This window comes from Octopus sinensis, linkage group LG9, assembly GCF_006345805.1.
Source record: "Octopus sinensis linkage group LG9, ASM634580v1, whole genome shotgun sequence".
NCBI lineage: Eukaryota > Metazoa > Mollusca > Cephalopoda > Octopoda > Octopodidae > Octopus > Octopus sinensis.
In genome coordinates this window covers 75,633,685-75,655,222 of record NC_043005.1, presented here as the reverse complement: position 1 = coordinate 75,655,222, position 21,538 = coordinate 75,633,685, and the positions used below count along the sequence as shown (strand labels likewise).

The following is a 21,538-nucleotide window of genomic DNA, read 5'->3' as shown; positions in this document are numbered from 1 at the left end:
TACTTCATCTGCTAGAAACACCATCCAAATATCCTTTCAATTGGTTTTACTATCTTCTCTATACAGACCACTATAATGGTGGACAATTACAATGGTGGATGGACCACTACATGGCTGGACCACTAAAATGGTTGGCTGAGTTAGACTGAGTCAAATCAGCATCGGTTGTCAAGCAATGTTGGGGACACACACACACACACACACAAACATATACACGCACATGCACAAATATATATACATATATATACGACGGGCTTCTTCCCGTTTCCGTCTACCAAATCCACTCACAAGGCTTTGGTCAGCCCGAAGCTATAGTAGAAGACACCTGCCAAGGTGCCACGCAGTGGGACTGAACCCGGAACCATGTGGTTAGTAAGCAAGCTACTTACCACACAGCTACTCCTGTGCTATTTATTCACATTGTTTTGAATTAATCATGGATTATCACATAACTTCAAGATTTCGATGATGTGATTGTTTATTTTTAGATGACATTGTAGGGTAGCTGTGAGAGGCCAGATGTGGTCAGTTTGGACATAAAACATATGGAATATTTGGGCCAGATATGGCCGGTTTAAATGCTAAAAGGTTGACATAAACTGGCACTCTATTGGTTACAATGACAAGGGTTCCAGTTGAACTGAGCCCTCCTCAGACATGTGTACCCTTAACATAGCATTTAGGGAGATTCAACATGACACAGAATGTGACAAGGCTGGACAATTGAAAAGCAGATATTACTCACTTTTGCCAGCTGAGCGGACGGGAGCAACATAAAATAAAGTCTTGCTGAAAGCCACAACACACCATGGGGGATTGAACTCATGACCTTATGATCATAAGCCAAATACCCTAACCACTAAACCATGCAACCAAAACTTATGAAAACAAGACATTTGTATTCAAAGCCAGAGCCGGTTTCAGCCAGGTTGGTAATGAAAGGGTTAAAAATACCTGGTTGTGTAAAGCTGGGTTCTGTGTATCTCATAACTGGGAGAGAGTCATGGCTCCTTTCTTTCTTGAAGTCAAAGAGAAGGTGTGTATGGAAAATATCAGAACATTTGCAGGGGCAGATAGAAAGCAGGGTTCAGAAGTTATGTATGAGAATGTGTTTTGATTGGAGGATGAATAGATGAAAGATGAAGATGAATGAAACACGGTGTGTAGGTGTGTGTAAAGAGAGCAGGAGAAAAACTAATTAGTTGAACTCTAATCAGATTTTGTTAAAAACCAAATGTTAAATTAAGAAAAGCCATGATGATGTTTTGGCAGAAATTATAATGTACCTCACTGGATGTAATGGACTGTTTAGCTTTGTATTTCTATGTACTGAGTTCAAACCCTACCAATGTGACCCTTTTCTATCCTTGCTTTTTATCTTTCCAAAAAGAAAATAAATATGCAATGTGATGAAGGGGGCCTATAAGTGATCACTCGATCAGATATAAACACCATTCAAATCTTCCTTTAATCAGTGCCTACCATAATGAAAAAAGAAGCATGAATCTGAATAAACCTTTTTTTTTTATTACTTTTTTCAATCATTAGACTACAGCCATGCTGGAGCATCACCTTGAATAATTTGTAGTCAATCAAATTGACCCCAGTATTTATTTTAATTTCTTAAACCTGGTACTTAGTCTATTAGTCACTTTGCCGAACTGCTAAGTTACAAGGATGTAAACAAACCAACACCACTTGGCAAGAGGTGGCAAGGAACAAACACACAAACACACACACACACACACACACACACACATGCATACAATGAGCTTCTTTTCAGTCTCTGTCTCCCAAATTCACTGACAAGGTTTTGGTCAGCCTGAAGCTATAATATAAGACACCTACCCAAGGTGTCACACAGTGGAACTGAACCTGGAACCATGTGGTTGGGAAGCAAACTTCTTACCACACAACCACTCCAAACTAAATAAATAAATAAATAAAAGCAAGGATGGCCATGGCTGAGGTGCTTTTAAAGCATAGGTCTACTTGATCAAGGCTGACCCAGGGCTACACAAGAACAACAACAAGAAAACATGTATCAATAATATACTAATATTGATTAACTGATTATATTTCTCATCTGACAAAAAACATAACTTTACCTAATTAAAGAAAAAAACTAAATAAAGAAAAATCCGATGGCCTCAATTTAAATGTCACTCTGGTAAATTTCATCCCTGTTTTCATTAGATTCTTTGTCTTCCTAAAGTAAAATTCTATTTTATTATAAAATTTAATTGATGTTCTAATCTAATTTTACACAACGGTGATTTTTATTGATGTTTTCGAATGAATATATTGATTCATGTATTGAGAAGACGGCATTCAACATAAGGTTATGTAAACAAGAAGGAAAAAAATAAATAAATCACACCAATTAGATGTAATTAACAGCAAGATATATGTCTGTACATGATAAATATCAGTTTATGTTGAAGAAAGAGCGCCAGTGATTAAATCTGCACAAGATCTTTCCAGTATCTTCTTCCTTAGTCATGCTTATGATGGGATGATGAGGCTGGTGTATGACAGCTTCTGTACTTTCTCTTTTCCTTATCATGACATAATATCACGCTTAACAAAACAGGTGATGAGTACAAGCCAACAAAAGGACCTGCACACGATTGTAAGACATGTTAGAAATAGTAAGCAAATATTCCTCAACTATAATTTTCGTTGACCCCTAATACTCAGAAGACTTGTTTCCTGGCTTCCTTAACAGATTAAGTGACTGAGATCACAACATTCCCCTGAACAGGACAGAAGCCTGTAGCCGGGTTCAAATTACATTGACCCCAATTAATTTATTGGTACTTTATTATAGTGAACTGGAGCAACGTGAAATAAAGTGTCTTGCTCAAGAACACAACACGCAGCCTGGTCCAGGATTCGAACTCACAACCTCATGGTCATAAGTTCGACGCTCTAACCACTGAGCCATGCGCCTTCACTGTAGAAATGAGTTGCGATGTCACTAGTGCCAAGTTATATCGGCCTTTGCCTTTCCCTTGGATAACATCGGTGGGATGGAGATGGGTGGCTGGTATGTATGGGCCACTGCTGGACTTCCATAAACAACCTTGCCTGGACTTGTGCCTCAGAGGGTAACTTTCTAGGTGCAATTTCATGGTCATTCGTGACCGAAGGGAGTCTCCAACTTTATTTTATCAATCCCAAATGGATGAAAAGGTTGAGTTTATCTCAGCAGGATTTGAAATTTCAGACCTTTGTTTTCTGACTCTTTATGTTCTAAGTGTTTTGTCTAATGTGCTAACAGCCCTGTCAGCTTGCAGCCTTTCAAATTATATTATACCATTTAAAAAGAAAAAGGAAGGACACATTAGATGATCGTCAATAGTCATAGCTGGAATGCTTTTGATCATTGGTCCACTGAGTCAGAACTGACCTGAAGTTAAACAACAGCAAATGGATTGTACATGTGCATTCTGCATAACACAAATAGGCTACAGTTGGATATCAAAAGAAATTTGTCTGAAGTTCAACATAAATTTCAGAGATAGGCATTGGCATGGCTGTGTGGTTAAGAAGCTCATTTCTCAACTACATGGCTCAAGTTCGGTCCCACTATATAGCACCTTGGGTGAGTATCGTCTACCATAGCTCCAGGCCGAGCAAATCCTTGTAAGTGAATTAAGTAGATGGAAACCAAAAGAAGCTCACTGTACACACACACACACACACACATATATCTATATATATATATATATATACATATAGGGAGAGAGAGAGAGAAAGAGAGTAAAATAAGGATTCAGATAGAAAGATATGCCCCAGGTAGGGTTGGATAAAACTGTGGTTCTGGTCTATGGTTGGTAAGTATCAAATAGGATATTCTGATTGTGTATACAGGAGTGGCTGTGTGGTAAGTAGCTTGCTTACCAACCTCATGGTTCCGGGTTCAGTTCCAGTGCGTGGCACCTTGGGCAAGTGTCTTCTACTATAGCCTCGAGCTGACCAAAGCCTTGTGAGTGGATTTGGTAGACGGAAACTGAAAGAAGCTTGTCATATACATGTGTGTATGTGTGTGTGTGTGTGTGTGTGTGCGTGTGTGTGTATGTGTGTGTATATGTTTGTGTGTCTGTGTTTGTTCCCCCAACATCGCTTGACAACAGATGCTGGTGTGTTTACGTCCCTGTAACTTAGAGGTTCGGCAAAAGAGACTGATAGAATAAGTACTAGGCTTCCAAAGAATAAGTCCTGGGGACAGTTTGCTCAACTAAAGGTGGTGCTCCAGCATGACCACAGTCAAATGACTGAAACAAGTAAAAGAGTAAATGAGATACAAGAAGATGGGGAAAGATCATGACTGGAACAACTTTGATTATAGGTTTGCTCAATCAACGATGTCCTTGGGCTAAACAATAACAACACTCACCTACTGTAGGCTCCAGTTTGTCAATAGAATCTTTACTTAAGGCATATATAATAGCACTCTTTCCTGATCCAGTTAGTCCCAAACACAATACTTGGAATACAGGCTTTTCTGGTGGGGTCCGACAGGTACAACAAACTCGACGACCAAACTGTAAAGTTCAAGAAAAAACATATGTTATTATTAAGAAATTCATCAAATCTGTCATTATGATATTTATCAAATTTTTCTAATAAAGGAAATAAGAGAGAGAGAGCTAGAGGAATTGAATCAATATACAAGGAATTAAGTGTTCATTTAAGAATGCAATGAAACAGATTCTTTGATATTGTTTTGGTTTGAAAGAAGGGCTGTGTTTATCTCATCTTCTTTCAGGGCTCTGTTTGATAATGGGATCAATGTTATTAGTGTTCGTGAACTGTTTCATGTCAAAAGCTGCAGGAATAACCTGTGAAGTAAAAGAATTCCAGAGGAAGGACAGGATATAGTTGTTAGTGAAGGGCCTGCATGAGGAAGGATATATTATGGTTGGTTGGCTGGTTGATGGATGGATGGATGTGTTAGGCACAGATATGGCTGCGTGCTTGCTTCCCAACCATGTGGTCTTAGGTTCAGTGCTATTGCATGACATCTTGAGCAAGTGTTTTCTACTACAGCCCTAGGTTAACCAAAGCCTTGTGAATGTATCTGGGATCTGGTAGATTGAAACTGAGAGAAGCCCATTGTGAGAGAGAGAGTCTGTGTGTGTGTGTGTTGTGTGTGTGTGTGCATACACACGCGTGCATGTGTGCATTTATGTGTACTCTTGTCTTGACATCATGTGATGGTTTGTAAACGAGTTTCACTGTCATACAAGCGATGTTGTTTGTTTCCAGTCTTCCATGCAAAACATATCTGACCCTAAAGAAATGTAAACTTGCTTGAAAACAGGTGGGAGTTGGCAACAGGATGGGCATCTGGCCAAAGAAAATCTGTCTGAACAAATTCCATCTGACCCATACGAGTATGAAAAAGTTGATATTAAATGATGATGATGATGATGATGATGGTGATCATCATCATCATCATCATCATGATTTGTAAATATAGATGTGAAGTACTTTCCTCAAGGTATATAGTTAATACTTTTTAATCTTAAATAGTGCTCAAAGCAAATTCTAACTTCCAAATATCTTGAATATGATTTGTTCATTTGGATATATCCACTAAAAACACAGCCAAATAATTAATTAAATAAAAATACAATATATTTTTAGCAACATTTGATATTTAAAACCAAGCAACTTGTTAAATTTCCAGTCACCAATTTGATTTTATAAAAATAGAAAGTAAAAAGTAGTTTTTTTAAAAACATATCTTTCATCTTATATTTTTTATCTTTTACTTGCTTCAGTCATTGGAGTACAGCCTTGCTGGGGGCATTGCCTTCAAGAATCTTTTAGTCAAATGAATTAACCCTGGAACTTATGGCTTGTTTGTATCCTTTTCTGTTTTTTTTTTTAAAGATTGGTACTTGTTCTATAGGTTGCTTTTGTTGCACTGCTAACTTATAGAGATGTAAACAAACCAATACCAATTGTCAGATGGTGGCAGGTGGATGGGTGACAAACATAGACACAAAGACACACATACATTAATATATATATATATATATATATTATATATATATATATATATATATATATATATATATATATAATATTCGTTGCCACTTTAACATGGCTGTCCATTCAAGCAGACTCTACTGCAATTTTATAATCCCAAGAGGACAGCTGCACTTAATAAAATTGCAAGCGGGGAACCAATAGACGGAACCAATAGACCAGTCCTGGTTTTAGGCTATTTCTGCCACTCCTCAGCACTGGACACTTCATCTGCCACAGATGATAGCAGCTCACTTCTGCGCGCAATATATATATTATTTGTCAGGAAACTACTGTGCTGATCAATTTTATTGGTTACAGTTGTGCATTGTTAACCAGCTAGAGGAGATATCCTCTTGGCATTAAAAAATCATAGCAGAGTCCACTTGAATGGACAGCCGTGTTAAAGTGGCTACAAATGTTACTTGTCAGTACAACTATTGCACTGATCACTTAGAGAGATTTTAGAACAAGCATTTTTGCTTGTTGCAAAATCAGTGTCTGAGAGTTCGCTTGAAATATATATATTTGAATCAAACTGTTTTGATACATACATTTAACTCCCAATAAATGTGTTGAGTGTCCTTCTTTCTTTTGTCCACTCACTCTTATATATATATATATATATATATATATATATATATATCATCATCAACATCGTTTAACATCCGTTTTCCTTGCTAACATGGGTTGGATGGTTCAACTGGAGTCAGGGAAGCCAGGAGGCTGCACCAGATTCCAGTCTGATCTGGCAGTGTTTTTACAGCTGGATGCCCTTCCTAACGCCAACCACTCCGTGAGAGTGTAGTGGGTGCTTTTCACGTGCCACAGGAGGCTGGCAACAGGTACGATCGGTCGGTGCTTTTTACATGCCACCAGCACAGAAGCCAGCTAAGGCCATGCTGGCATTGGCCACGTTCAGATGGTGCTTTTTACATGCCACCAGCACAGGTATCACAACTACAATTTCCATTTGATATTTATTTTGATGTTGCTGTACTTGACTCAATAGGTCTCCTCAAGGACAGCAAGTCACCCCACGATCCAAGATAAGCACAGCAGGCCATCCTGCAATATATATATATATATATATATATATATATATATATATATATATATATATGTATGTATATATAGGTGCAGGCATGAGTGTGTGGTAGGAAGTTTGCTTCCCAACCACATGGTTCCAGGTTCAATCTCACTGCATATCACCTTGGTCAAATGTCTTCGACTAGAGTCTCAGGCCAACCAAAGCCTTATGAATAAATTTGGTAGATGGAAACTGAAACCCATTACATACATGTGCATGTGTGTGTGTGTGTGTTTGTCTCCAGCCACTGCTTAACATCCCCATAACTTAGCAGTTTGGCTAAAGAGAATGATAGAATAAGTACCAAGTTTAAAAAGAAAATAAATACTGGGGTCGATTAATTCAACTAAAATTCCCAAAGTGGTGCTCCAGCATGGCCACAGTCAAATGACTGAAACAAATAAAAGATAAAAGATAAACTATATAACGTCAGAAGGTATGAGAGGTGAATATACTTAGTTAACCACTTGCTATTGCAAGGATTACAGTTGTTTCACAGCCTTGTTCATATAATAATAATCTCAGAGTATAATAAATTGTGTTTATATATTTGCATTAATATGCATGCTACATTGTAAATTACAAATTTAATTTACAAATTAATGCAGATGAAGAAAGCTTGCTCATCAGATCAACAGAAGATCATGGTTACATCAATGTGTGTGACGTAACCTCAGTTACATCATTGACCCAGTGATGATGTAACTATAATGTTCTTTTTCTTTCCATTTTTTTTATTTTCCTCTTTCCTCTCTCCTCATTTCTTTCTGAAGGAGAGTGTAGGCTTGAAATATCGAAGATTTCTTCCATTCTTCCTGTGCGTCAAACTACTACACCCTGGTTGTTGTTCTCTCATCTGTCTCCGTCTTTTGTTTGCGGCATCATTTCGAACCGTGTGTGTGCGGAGGGGAAGATGTGTGTGTGGAGAGGAAGGTGTGTGTGTGTGTGGGCGTGCGGGTTTATACTTTTCTTGCAAAAATAAAATAGCAACTGAAATAATCTAATGAAATCAAATCAAACCAACAAACATATTTAACTTTTCTCTCTTTAAATATAATGTCAGTTTAGAATTTTCTATGAAATATTTGCCACATGAACAAATAGTTTAATGGAAAGTTCTTTTCAGAAATAATTGACTAGACTATGTTATCAAATTCCGGTTTCAATCTAGAATAGTTAACATTAGCATAATAACAATAAAAAAAGAAAAACACACAATTTCAGGCTGGTGAATACCAAAATAATTTGGACGGAATAAATGAAGTAGAGTGATACAGTAAATGAATGTATTCGTTTTACATATACATAATGCACATACCACATATGCAAGACATACCACGCACACACACACACAGATACACACACATATACATGCAAGCACACAAATACAAACATACACAAACACACAGTCACACACACACATATACAAACATGTTTACACAAATGGAAACACACATGTACATGTACACACACATAAGCACACACAAATACATACAAATACAAACACTAATATATGCACAGAAATAAACACACATACACACACATACACACATGCACACACAGCACACATACAAGCACAAACACACAAATACAACTATATATATCCATCTTAGGCAAATGTGTATATGGATTTAGCTATACATGAATGTGTGATTCTGTGTGTGTGGGGGTGAGTGTGTGTGTGTGATGGTGTGTGTGTGTGTGAATGTGCATGTGTGTGATGGTGTGTGTGTGTTTGTGTGTGTGTGTGTGTGATGGTGTGTGTGTCTGTGTGTGACTGTGTATGTGTGATGGTGTATGTGTGTGTGTGTGTGTGTGAAATTAGATGTAAAAAGAGTAGAGTGGAATTACTGCATATATATAGATATAGTACATTTTCATAGTTACTGTAGAGCTAAATGATAAGCAGGTCACATTTTCTAAGTAGGTCAGTTACTCAAGCATTTAGCTGGTATTCAGCAAAGCTAAGCAGCTGCTAAGTCACACTGGCTGGTGTCACCTTAACTTTGATAAACCAGTTCTCATGAACCAGTGTTTTCCACTTCGAAAAAATTCCAGCCAGAGAAAAAGAAACAGCCAATTCACTTTCATAAATACACATGTAATGTCCTATAGTTTTATAATGTCTGAAAGTATTAGCAGTGAAGGCATGTTGTCTAGTGTTTGCACTTACAACTAATCATGGTTTTGATTCCCAGACCGGGGTGGCATACTGTGTTCTTGAGCAAAACAATTTATTTCATGTTGCCCCAGTTCACTCAGCTGTATATGGGGTACAAGCAGAGCTGGATTAACCATTAAACAAAATAAGAGAGGGCTTAGGGCATAGAGGGGAGGGGGTGAACTACAGAATTGGTAAATGGTTTGTGGCTCAATGGAAATCACTTTAAACTTACTCTTTTACTTGTTTCAGTCATTTGACTGTGGTCATGCTGGAGCGCCATATTTAGTCGAGCAAATCGACCCCAGGACTTATTCTTTGTAAGCCTAGTACTTATTCTATCGGTCTCTTTTGCTGAACCACTAAGAGACAGGGATGTAAACACACCAGCATCGGTTGTCGAGTGATGTTGGGGGGACAAACACAGACATACAAACATATACACATACATACACACACACACACACACACATACGCGCACACACATACACACACACACACATACACAAGCATATATATATATACGACAGGTTTCTTTCAGTTTCCGTCTACCAAATCCACTCACAAGGCTTTGGTTGGCCCGAGGCTATATAGTTGAAGACACTTGCCCAAGGTGCCATGCAGTGGGACTGAACCCGGATCCATGTGGTTGGTAAGCAAGCTACTGACCACACAGCCACTCCTGCACCTATGTTCACTTTTGCAGTAAAAGTCAAATCTCTTTTTTTCCTTTTTGTTAATCTTATGGCCTTGGAAGAACTTTCTGCAGTCATTACTTTATTTGACCAGCCTCCTGTGTTCCTGAACTGTTTGCTCATCTCTTGTGATATGTTGGTGGCTGCTGACATCAGAAGAACCAAAACAAACTCTGACACCAAACAATCCCATGGAGTTTTGTCTTTTTCACATCACACCTATATCACTAATTGTAAACTTCATACTTAATGAAATTGTTACTGAAACATGGAATTAATGGATGTAGAAGACAATTACGTATATTATAACTAATTAAATATTTTGTGTAATATAAGAGAAATGACTGTAAAATTGCTTGGTATGTGTCACAGTGTCTTTTGCTTTATGTGCTCACTTCCACTAACTTCAGAACCTGACCTCTGTTGCTTGTGTTTGAGCTACAAGACTACGTGGTAGTGAGGGCGAGCTGACAAAACCATTAGCACGCCGGGCAAAATGCGTAGCTGTATTCTGTCTGTCATTATGTTCTGAGATCAAATTCTGCCGAGGTTGACTTTGCCTTTCATACTTTCAGGGTCGATTAAATAAGTACCAGTTATGCACTGGGGTCAATATAACCGACTTAATTCGTTTGTCTGTCATTGTTTGTCCCCTCTGTGTTTAGCCCCTTGTGGGTAGTAAAGAAATAGGTAGTGAGACTTGGGTGTTGAATGCAGGATATTTGCAAAAACTAGATAGAAATGTAGTAAGTGTGCTCTACAGGATGTGTAATGTTAGTGGGCATAAACATCAAAATTGAAAGAATAATTGAGTGTAACAAGAATCAGTTGTAGAGTGTAAGAGAGAAGACTGTACTGATATAGGTTTCTGAGGCATTTGACGAAGGACTGCTGCATAAGGAAGTGCCAAGATCTTAAAATGAATTGAACCTGCAGCAGGGGGAGACAAGAAAACATGAGATAGGAAGTATTCTGATCTCAGAATGTTGCATTTAGTGTAGCAAAGTGGTTCTCAACCATTTTTTCCCTACAGATCCCCTTGATTCCAATTACCAAACGATGAGAATGAAATCTGTCTCAGAGACAGGGAGAAACAGGGAAAATGCCCCTTGTATTTGAATACTATGCAAATATTCCTTTAAAAAGCTTTTTTTTAATTTTTCCAAAATTTAATTGTTTTCTATACTTACAGTTGAAAAAGTCTCAATGACTGAAACTGGTACTGAAATGTTTTTTATAAAATTATTTTAGCATTTTCTATCTTGACTTCCTTTCTATATATATCATCTTATGTGTTCCTTTTCAATCTTCTACACACACACATATATATATATATATATATATCATATATCATATATATATGTATGTATAATGTATGTGTATGTGTGTGTCTTTGCATCTGTGTTTGTCCCTGAACACCACTTGGCAACCAGTGTTGGTGTGTTTATGTCCCTCTAAATTAGCAGTTCAGCGTTAGTGTCTGATAGAATAAGTGTCGGGTTTAAAAAGCAAAAATAAACACTGGTGCCAATTCATTCAACTAAAAATTCTTCAAGGTGACGCCACAGCATGGCTGCAGTCTAATGGCTGAAACAAGTGGAAGATAAAATGCAATTATTCCCCCCGCCCTCTACCTCTTCTACAGCTATATCCCCTCATAAAATAATATGAAGAGCCTACTTTCGAAACCGGTATAAGTGCATATTTGGTTGATTTTATGATAACCATTAAAACACAATCTGCAAGCTGCTGGCTTCATGAACATGAAATTTTTTACTGTCAATCCGGGATAGATGCCATTTAGACAGTAGGCAGAGCTTAATATTCTAATCACAAAGGGCTAAACATAGAGGGGACAAACAAGAACAGAGAGACGAAATTAAGTTGATTACATCAACCCCAGTGCTTAACTGGTACTTAATTTTATCGACCCTGAAAGGATGAAAGGCAACGTTGACCTCAGCGGAATTTGAACCCAGAACGTAACGGCAGACGAAATACGGCTACGCATTTCGCCCGGCATGCTAAAATCAAAATCAGATATATTCAAGTTGTTGTTTGAAACAATTACTTGAAAGGCATTCTGATGCATATATCTGGTTTTGAAAGTAAGCTCTTCATATGACGAAAAATATTTACCCCACAAACTGGAGTAAATGAGTCATGCTCTTTTCATCAGAGATTTAAGGATAAAATATCTCTACTGGTTTCAGGGTTTGAAAGAAGAATTGAATCTAGGTCAGATATTCGGTTTATCGGGTGCTTACTACTTATTCTCTAACATTTGTCATTTCAACAGAACAAGAAAAGTTTTGCAAATATGATTGGTTCAAGAGAAGAGAAATTAGAATTTGAATTAATCACCGATCTACAAGATTTCATTCTCATCGTTTGGTAATTAAGTGTGTCGATTACAATGACCAAATAAGAACTTGTACTTATAGTTCTAATTAACTGGTAAATACTTAATTAAATGTCAGAATTTTTGATGTTCATGTTTCTTTATGTGGATATTAATGGGCTTGGTGGTAATTATTTTTAATGCCAGAAGCTGGAGAATAAAATGTATGGAGAAGCCACAACTTGGTATCTTGGCAAAGGTTTTTTTTTTCCAAATATTTATCTTTCTTTTATTTTCACTTGTTTCAATTACTGGATTATGGCCATGCTGTGGCACCACCTGAAAGGGCTCAATCAACCCCAGTATCTGTTTTAGAGACTAGTACTTATACCAGCAGGCTCTTTTGCCAAACAACAAAGTTACAGGGACATAAACAAACCAACATTGGTTATCAAAGGAAGGATAGGTAGGTTTGGGGATAAATGCAAACACAAGGAAACATATATACATGCATATATATCTATATACATGTGTATATAAACATATATATATATATATATATACATATATATACACACATGCACATATACTCATATATATATATATATATATATATATATATATATATATATACATGCATACACATACACACTCTCTTTTGCTAAACTATTAAGTTATGGGGATATAAACACAGCAACACTGGTTGTCAAGCAGTGCTAGCAGACGAACAGAGACACAAAGACATAAACACACACACACACACAACACACACACACACACACACACACACACACACACACACAACAAACTTGTTTCAGTTTCTAAGTACCAAATCAACTCAAGAGATTTTGGTTGGCCTGAAGCAATAGTAGAAGGCACTTGTCCAAAGGGTAACACAGTGGGACTGAACCTGAAACCATGTAATTAGAAAGCAAACTTCTTTATCATGAAGTTCTTTGAATTTCTAGTCTGTAGTAATCCTGTATAGCACTATTTCATTCTTTTTAGAAACCATCAGCATGACAAAACCTAAGATATATTTATCAAACATTTTAATTGCTGGAAATTAATTGCAGCCTGGAAGAAATTCATGTAATGTGTTTTCTGGGTTTATTTTCTGACAAAGAATCATAGTAATATAAAGTTCCTACTATAAGGGTAACTGTTTTAAATCATAATAGTTTCAAATTTTGGCACAAGACCAGCAATTTCAAGGGAGCGGGGAAGTCAGTAATGTTTTATTGACCTTGGAAGGATGAAAGGCAAAGTTAACCTCAGCAGAATTTGAATTCAGAATGTAAAGATGGACAAAAAGCCAATATGCATTTTCACTGGTGTGTTAATGATTCTGATATTAGAAATAATAAAGAATTTAATCAAATAGGTATATGGAACATAAATAAAAATGGAATCTTGAGGGAAGGTTTAAATATAGATCACTTCAAAACAGAAAGACTCTATCATGGAACCAAGTGCAGTTTCAGGTAGGTTGGTGACCAAAAGGTTAACTCTTTTATTGCCATATTCCTGTTGAAATACACTGACTTTATTTCAACTAATTTAAAAAATAATGAAGAATTTAGTCAAATATGTATATGAGACATAAACTGGTTTCAAATTCTGGCATGAGGCCAACAATTCTAGAGGAGGGTAAGTCGATTACATCGACCCCAGTATTCAACTGGTACTTGTTTTATTGACCACCCCAAAAAATAAAAAGCAAAGTCGACCTTGGCAGAATTTGAACTCAGAATGTAAAGACAGAAGAAATATTGCTAAGCATTTTGTCCAACATGCTAATGATTTTGCCAGCTCAAAGCCTTATATGGGACATAAATTAAAATGGAATCTTGATGGAAGGTTTTAATTTAGCTCACTTCAAAACAGGAAATTTCTATTAGGGAACCAGAGGTAATCTCATTTTGCAGGTTGGTGTCAAAAGGGTTGGAGAAGGTTTTAATAGGTCAATGGGTTTTATAAGAAGATAAGCTGTTAAAGTAAGACAAGATAGAGCTGGTTGCTCTGACAGTGGGATGGGGGGCCAGCGGAGTGGAGGGTGCTATAGATTGCTGTTGAGGATGAAGGAGCATTTATGAGTTACCTTCACTGAGAAAAGTTACAATTTAGGTCAACCTAATAAAAATCTTTTTAACAACTGTTTCCAATTCTACACTTCATTTTTTTGTTTGTTTGTCGTTTTTTTAAATCTTAAAACTCTGAAGGATGATAAAGAGTAGTACTTAAAATTTAAGTACTTATCTCTCTGCTAAGAGATAAATCTTCTTCTCAATTGCAAGTGACATTTCCTGATCTGGTATTAATTTCCAAAACTTAGATGAACTCAAAGATACTTTAGAGTTTAGCATCCTTTACAAAGTCTACCACAAATTACTTGCACTAAATTTAACTAATGACTCATGAACTACTAGTACAACACTTAATTAACTCAATCTTTTCACAATTATTTACAAGCCACCAGCCATAAATAAATCTACAAATGGAAACAAAAACAATTTTTTTAATAAAAAAATAAACAAAAATGATAATTATATCATTTATTCACACAGATTATGATATATATATATATACATAATTCTTATTTGAAATGGTGGATCTCAAAGTAAATAAAGTTGCAAATAATATGGTGTCAATGTTGAGTTAAAAAATTCTTTCGACAGAAAAAGTTAAAGGCTCTTGTGGGACACAAACTCTCATCTCCTATAAAAAGTGACAGGCTTTTTTATCCAAAGAGACTTTTAACCCAATATTTAGATGCTATTACATATGCAATGTTTTATATATATATATATAACTTTATTTCCTTTGAGATCCACCGTTCCAAAAAAGAATTATTACTGTCAAAATTTATCGAAAAATCTCAGAATACACACACATGCATAGCACCATCTGTCCATGCATTCATCTACCCATCCATCCATCCACACACACACACACACACACACAAACACACACACACACACAACACACACACACACACACACATACACACACATACACACAGGGTGTTCAAACTAAATTTGACAGTTTCCATATACAGAAAAGAAAATACAATGCCCCATCCAAAAATTTTTAAAAATTAAAAAATGTCAACTGGATTGTGGCTAAGAGATAACAGTTTACTCAAAATAGCCACCTCCAGCTTCCACCAAGCCCCAAAGACAGCTCCAGAACCTGGTGTATGTATTCTTTATTTTGACCTTGGGAAGATATTCTAATACCTCCTTGATCTTGGCCTCTAGCTCAACCTTGGTGTTTCAGGCAGAGCAGTTGGTGTCTTTCTCAGCTGTGCTCACATACTGTAATCCATGGAATTACATCTTCATCATCATCATCATCGTTTAACGTCCGCTTTCCATGCTAGCATGGGTTGGACGATTTTGACTGAGGGCTGGCGAACCAGTTGGCTGCACCAGGCTCCAATCTTGATTTGGCAGAGTTTCTACAGCTGGATACCCTTCCTAACGCCAACCATTCCGAGAGTGTAGTGGGTGCTTTTTACATGCCACCGGCACGGGGGCCAGTCAGGCGGTACTGGCAACGACCTTGCTTGAATCTTTTTACACATGCCACCAGCAGAGGTGCCAGTAAGGCGACATTGGTAACGATCATGCTCGAATGGTGCCCTTTTACGTTCCACAGGCACTGAAGCCAGTTGGTTGCTCTGGCAATGATCACGCTTGGATGGTGCTCTTGGCACCCTACTACCACAGGCACAAGTGCTAGGAAGGCAATGCTGGTAATGATCACGCTCGGATGGTGCCTTTTAAGTGCCACTGGCATGGAAGCCGGTTAGCCGCTCTGTCAATGATCATGCTTGTAAGGTGCTCTTTGCACCCTGCTAGCACGGACGCCAGTCACCAGACCAGAGACTGGGGTTGGTGAAGTCGTAGAAATTCTCTGACAACTGCTTCTGACTCTTTCCAGAGGTATAGTAAAGGAGCTGAATGCTCCTGCTATACATGGCCTTCCAGCAGCAGCCCCCTCCAGCCAGGGATTGACCACAGTCTTACGCAGTTTGACATAACCATCTGAATTGTTATTCAACCAATTCAGTTAGCACTGAATGGGTAGATCTGTGATTAACATTGTTCCAGCTATGTTATTCTTCTATCTTTTGGTGGTGTTTTTTAAGCATATGTTTAAGACTGCACTATCCAGTGAGTACATGATTTTTTAAGCTGGTACTGAATGATTTGAGGAAGATATGGGTACTGTTTCTAACTTGTTGGACAACTATGCAGAGGCTCTGTCAGTGGCTTGTATGATAAAAATTGCTTTACATAGCCAGAAACTGTGTGGAAACTTGTGTGTGTGTGTGTGTGTGTACACACATACGTAAACATACACACAGATACATATGTATGTGTGGCGCAGGAGTGGCTGTGTGATAAGTAGCTTGCTTACCAACCACATGGTTCCGGGTTCAGTCCCACTGCATGGCACCTTGGGCAAGTGTCTTCTACTATAGCTTCGGGCCAAACAAAGCCTTGTGAGTAGATTTGGTAGACGGAAACTGAAAGAAGCCTGTCGTATATATGTATATGTATATATATGTGTGTTTATGTTTGTCCTCCCAACATCGCTTGACAACCGAAGCTGGTGTGTTTATGTCCCCATAACCTAGCGGTTCAGCAAAAGAGACCAATAGAATAAGTACTAGGCTTACAAAGACTAAGGTCAATTTGCTCGACTAAAGGCAGTGCTCCAGTATGGCCACAGTCAAATGACTGCAACAAGTACAAGAGAGTTATGTTTTTGTGTTTGTCGCCCACCACTTGACAATCGATGCTAGCTTGCTTGTGTCTCCATTGGAAAAGCACTACACACAAAAAACAAAAAGTCGTAAATGCTGAGGTTCAAATTACCCCAGCATGGCCACAGTCCAACGACTGAAACACGTAAAAGGATAGAAGAATAAATAAACAATATATAAACACATCTAATTTCAATGAAAAGGTTACTATATTTACTTGTGTAAACTGTGAAAATTTCATACAAACAATCAGGGTAAAATATTCATGGGTTCGCAATAAATTCTAATGTAAAACTAAGATAAGCATGTCAACAAATCTATGAAAACGAAGATGCCAAAGGCAGTAGTCTCCAAGTCACTTCGTTGCCCCAGTTGATAAAACACTTTGTGTATTGTGAATACCTCCAGTGATTATTGTAATTTCCGTTAACATGCGCAGGAGTGGCTGTGTGGTAAGTAGCTTGCTTACCAACCACATGGTTCCGGGTTCATTCCCACTGCATGGCACCTTGGGTAAGTATCTTCTACTATAGCCTTGGGCTGACCAAAGCCTTGTGAGTGGATTTGGTAGATGGAAACTGAAAGAAGCCCATTGTATATATATATATATTATATATATATATATATATATATATATGTATGTGTGTTTGTCCCCCCCAACATTGCATGACAACCGATGCTGGTGTGTTTACGTCCCCGTAATTTAGCGGTTCAGCAAAAGAGACCGATAGAATAAGTACTAGGCTTTCAAAGAATAAGTCCTGGGGTCGATTTTCTTGACTAAAGGCAGTGCTCCAGCATGGCCACAGTCAAATGACTGGAAGAAGTAAAAGAGTAAAAGAGAGTATGCTGGTGGAGTGATGTTCTAACTCAATTGTTTAAAAGTTATTACTTAACCCTTTAGCCTTCAGATTACTCTGTCAAATGTAATGCTTATTTATTCAAATTGTTTTTAATTAACCCATAAAGCACTGGGATTTGCATTTACATAGCATGGACTGCTGAGCACATTTTATGAAAATGAGACTACCATGCACACATAAAAAACAAAAAAAATAGTTAAAATATCTTCTTAGTAAATAACGGTGACAAGTTTTACATCATCTGAAAAGTCATTAGTTGAACTATTAGTCCTCTTGCATTCTGGGGGGTATCGCAGCATTTGAGTGACATTAGACCCCAACAAACGCCCATGAATTAAATGCATCTATCTGGGCCACAATCGTGGCCTGTCAACCTGTGCCTGACAGCCACAATTGTGGCCTGTCACACTTTATGTGTTAATCATGTATTATCTCAATGCTTTAAGATTTTCATGATATGAATATTTATTTTTAGAATGATATTACAGAGTAGGTGTGCAAAGCCAAATCTAGCCGTTTTCAACACAAATCAGGTAAAATATTTAGGCCAGATATGGCCAGTTTAATTGATTCCAGTCTAAAATGAGAAAATTACATCACTGATGCATGCTAGTCATGAAAAAATATTTTTAAAATGTACATTTATTCTTTTACTTGTATTGCTCATTAGACTGTGGCCATACTGTGGTACTGTCAAATGGATTGAACCTAGAAGTGATTTTTTAAGCCCAGTACTTATTTTATTCATCTCTTTTTCCAAACTGCTAAGTTACAGGATCAAGCAGTGGTGAGGGACAAACTCAAAGACACACACACACACACACTCTTTTACTTGCTTCAGTCATTTGACTGCAGCCATGCTAGAGCACCACCTTTAGTCGAGCAAATCGACCCCAGGACTTAATTTTCGTAATCTTAGTACTTATTCTATTGGTCTCTTTTGCTGAACCGCTATGTTACAGTGACGTAAACACTCCAGCATTGGTTGTCAAGTGATGTTGGGTGGACAAACACAGACACACAAACATATACACACATACATACATACGACAGGCTTCTTTCAGTTTCCGTGTACCAAATTCACTCACAAGGCTTTGGTTGGCCCAAGGCTATAGTAGAAGACACTTGCCCAAGGTGCCATGCAGTGGGACTGAACCCAGAACCATGTGGTTGGTAAGCAAGCTATTTACTACACAGCCACTCTTGGTCTTCTTTTCGTTCCCATCTATAAAATCCACTCACAAGGCTTTGATTGGCCCAAGGCTATAATAGAAGACACTTGCACGGGGTGCCATACAGTAGGACTGAACCCAGAACCATGCAGTTTAGAAGTATACTTCCTACCACACAATCAAGCAGTAGGACTCATAAAGTCAGTTACCCACTTTCCACAGCGTATAAGTGACTGCAATCACAACATTCCTTCTGAAACAGACACTAGTCCGATGCAGGGTTCAAAGCACACAGTTTTGAGGGGATAGGACAAGTCAATCACATCAACCCCAGTACATGACTGGTACTTATTTTAATTTAGCTCACTTCAAAACAGGAAATTTCTATTAGGGAACCAGAGGTAATCCCATTTTGCAGGTTGGTGTCAAAAGGGTTAGAGAAGGTTTTAATAGGTCAATGGGTTTTATAAGAAGATAAGCTGTTAAAGTAAGACAAGATAGAGCCCTGTTGCTCTGACATTGGGATGGGGGACAGCGGAGTGGAGGGCGCTATAGATTGCTGTTGAGGGTGAAGGAGCATTTATGAGTTACCTTCACTTGAAGAGATGAAAGGAAAATTGACCTCAGCAGGATTTGAACTCAGAACCTAAAGAGCCAGAGGAAATGCTGCTGAGCATTTTGTCTGACAGGCTGATATATTCTACAAGATGGCTACCTTTTTGCCAGTTCAATATATATACTAAAGTAGTTGTATACTGTCAACTTAATGTGTCAGACCCATGAAAGGAATAATACTACTGTTATTTAGCCCTTCATGGGACTGTCACATTTAAGTTGACAGTATACAACTACTTTATTGTACTACTACTGCATAAATCTCTCTGAGATATTTAGAAATGTATTATTTCTATTTTAATATATATACTCTTATTAAGGTGGCAAGCAAGCAGAATCATTAGAAAACCAGGTAAAATGCTTAGTGGCATTTCATCCATCCTTATTTCTCAGTTCAAATTCTGCTGAGGTCAACTTTGCCTTTCATCTTTCCAGGGCTGATAAAATAAGCATCAGTTGAATACAAGAATAAATGTAACCCACCCCTCTGAAATTGCTAACCTTGTGCCAAAGTTAGAAACCAATATATTCTCTTTTCTCTTTTACTCTTTTACTTGTTTCAGTCATTTGACTACGGCCATGCTACAGCACCGCCTTTAGTCGAGCAAATCTACCCTGCGACTTATTTTTTGTAAGCCTAGTACTTATTCTATCGGTCTCTTTAGCCAAACTGCTAAGTTATGGACACGTAAACACACCAGCATCGGTTGTCAAGCGATGTTGGACACAAGCACACACACATATATACGACGGGCTTCTTTCAGTTTCCATCTACCAAATCCACTCACAAGGCTTTGGTCGGCCTGAGGCTACAGTAGAAGACACTTGCCCAAGGCACCATGCAGTGGGAATGAACCCGGAACCATGTGGTTGGTAAGCAAGCTACTTACCACACAGCCACTCCTGCGCCTATACTCTTATAATAAGAGAATGGATGTAGAGAAAGACATAGTACTTACAATAAAATAATTTTCAACTTAAATATCAAATAACTTGCTAAAAAGAACAGCTGGAAGTTTGGTGTTGTTGAGAATATTAATTTGTGGAGAAAGAACAGAACCTAGCTGCAGGAAATGCCAAGTAAATAAAATAAACAATCTCTAAGGGAAGAGCAGCAAATGAAGGGGAAATAACAGCTGGAGGCAATCTCAAAAGGCCTGACCTCACTATTGTTCCCACCTGGGTTAAAATAGTTTAGAATGTTTTACATGAACTTATAGTTTCCAAGAGCGTTTTGAAGACTAGCATTGATAATAAATTGGACTGAAAAGAAATAATCTGCAAGGAGATGATGATACTGCAGACACCATTGCAAGTTTAGATGAAGAAATTGATTAAATGATATACGATGGGACACTGATTACAAGCTTAAGACAATAAGAAATTGACAGAGACTGAAAAACCAATAAAAGATTTTAAAAACTAACAAAATCTTATTTGTTCAAACAACTTGAAATATACAAGGTGTCTGAGCTAAATTTGACAGTTTGCATTAAAGAAAAGGAAACCACAACATCCTGTCCAGAAATAAAAGCATTTTAAAAAATCAAAATAATCAACTAGATTATGGCTGGCAGCTTATTCAAAGTAGCCACCCTCTGCTTCTGTCACAGCCCCAAGATGGCTCCAAAGCCAGGCATATGCATTTCTCATTGTGTCGCTAAGAAGATCTTCAAACACCTGCTTGATCTTGGCCACCAACTCGACCTGCAAATTGCAGGCAGTGTGGTTGATGTTTTTCTCAACTGTGCCCCACACATAGTAATCCAAAAGGATTACTACCAG

At 37.8% G+C, this 21,538-nt stretch overlaps 1 protein-coding gene across 1 annotated transcript in view; it reads right to left on the bottom strand.

Moving 5' to 3' along the window:
• Positions 1-21,538, bottom strand: part of LOC115215364 (ADP-ribosylation factor-like protein 15) — a 190,495-nt gene that overhangs the window by 81,058 nt on the left and 87,899 nt on the right. The window contains exon 2 of the mRNA XM_029784513.2: positions 4,403-4,550. Within this exon, the coding sequence (XP_029640373.1) occupies positions 4,403-4,550 (148 nt within the window). The remainder of the gene's footprint in view (positions 1-4,402; positions 4,551-21,538) is intronic.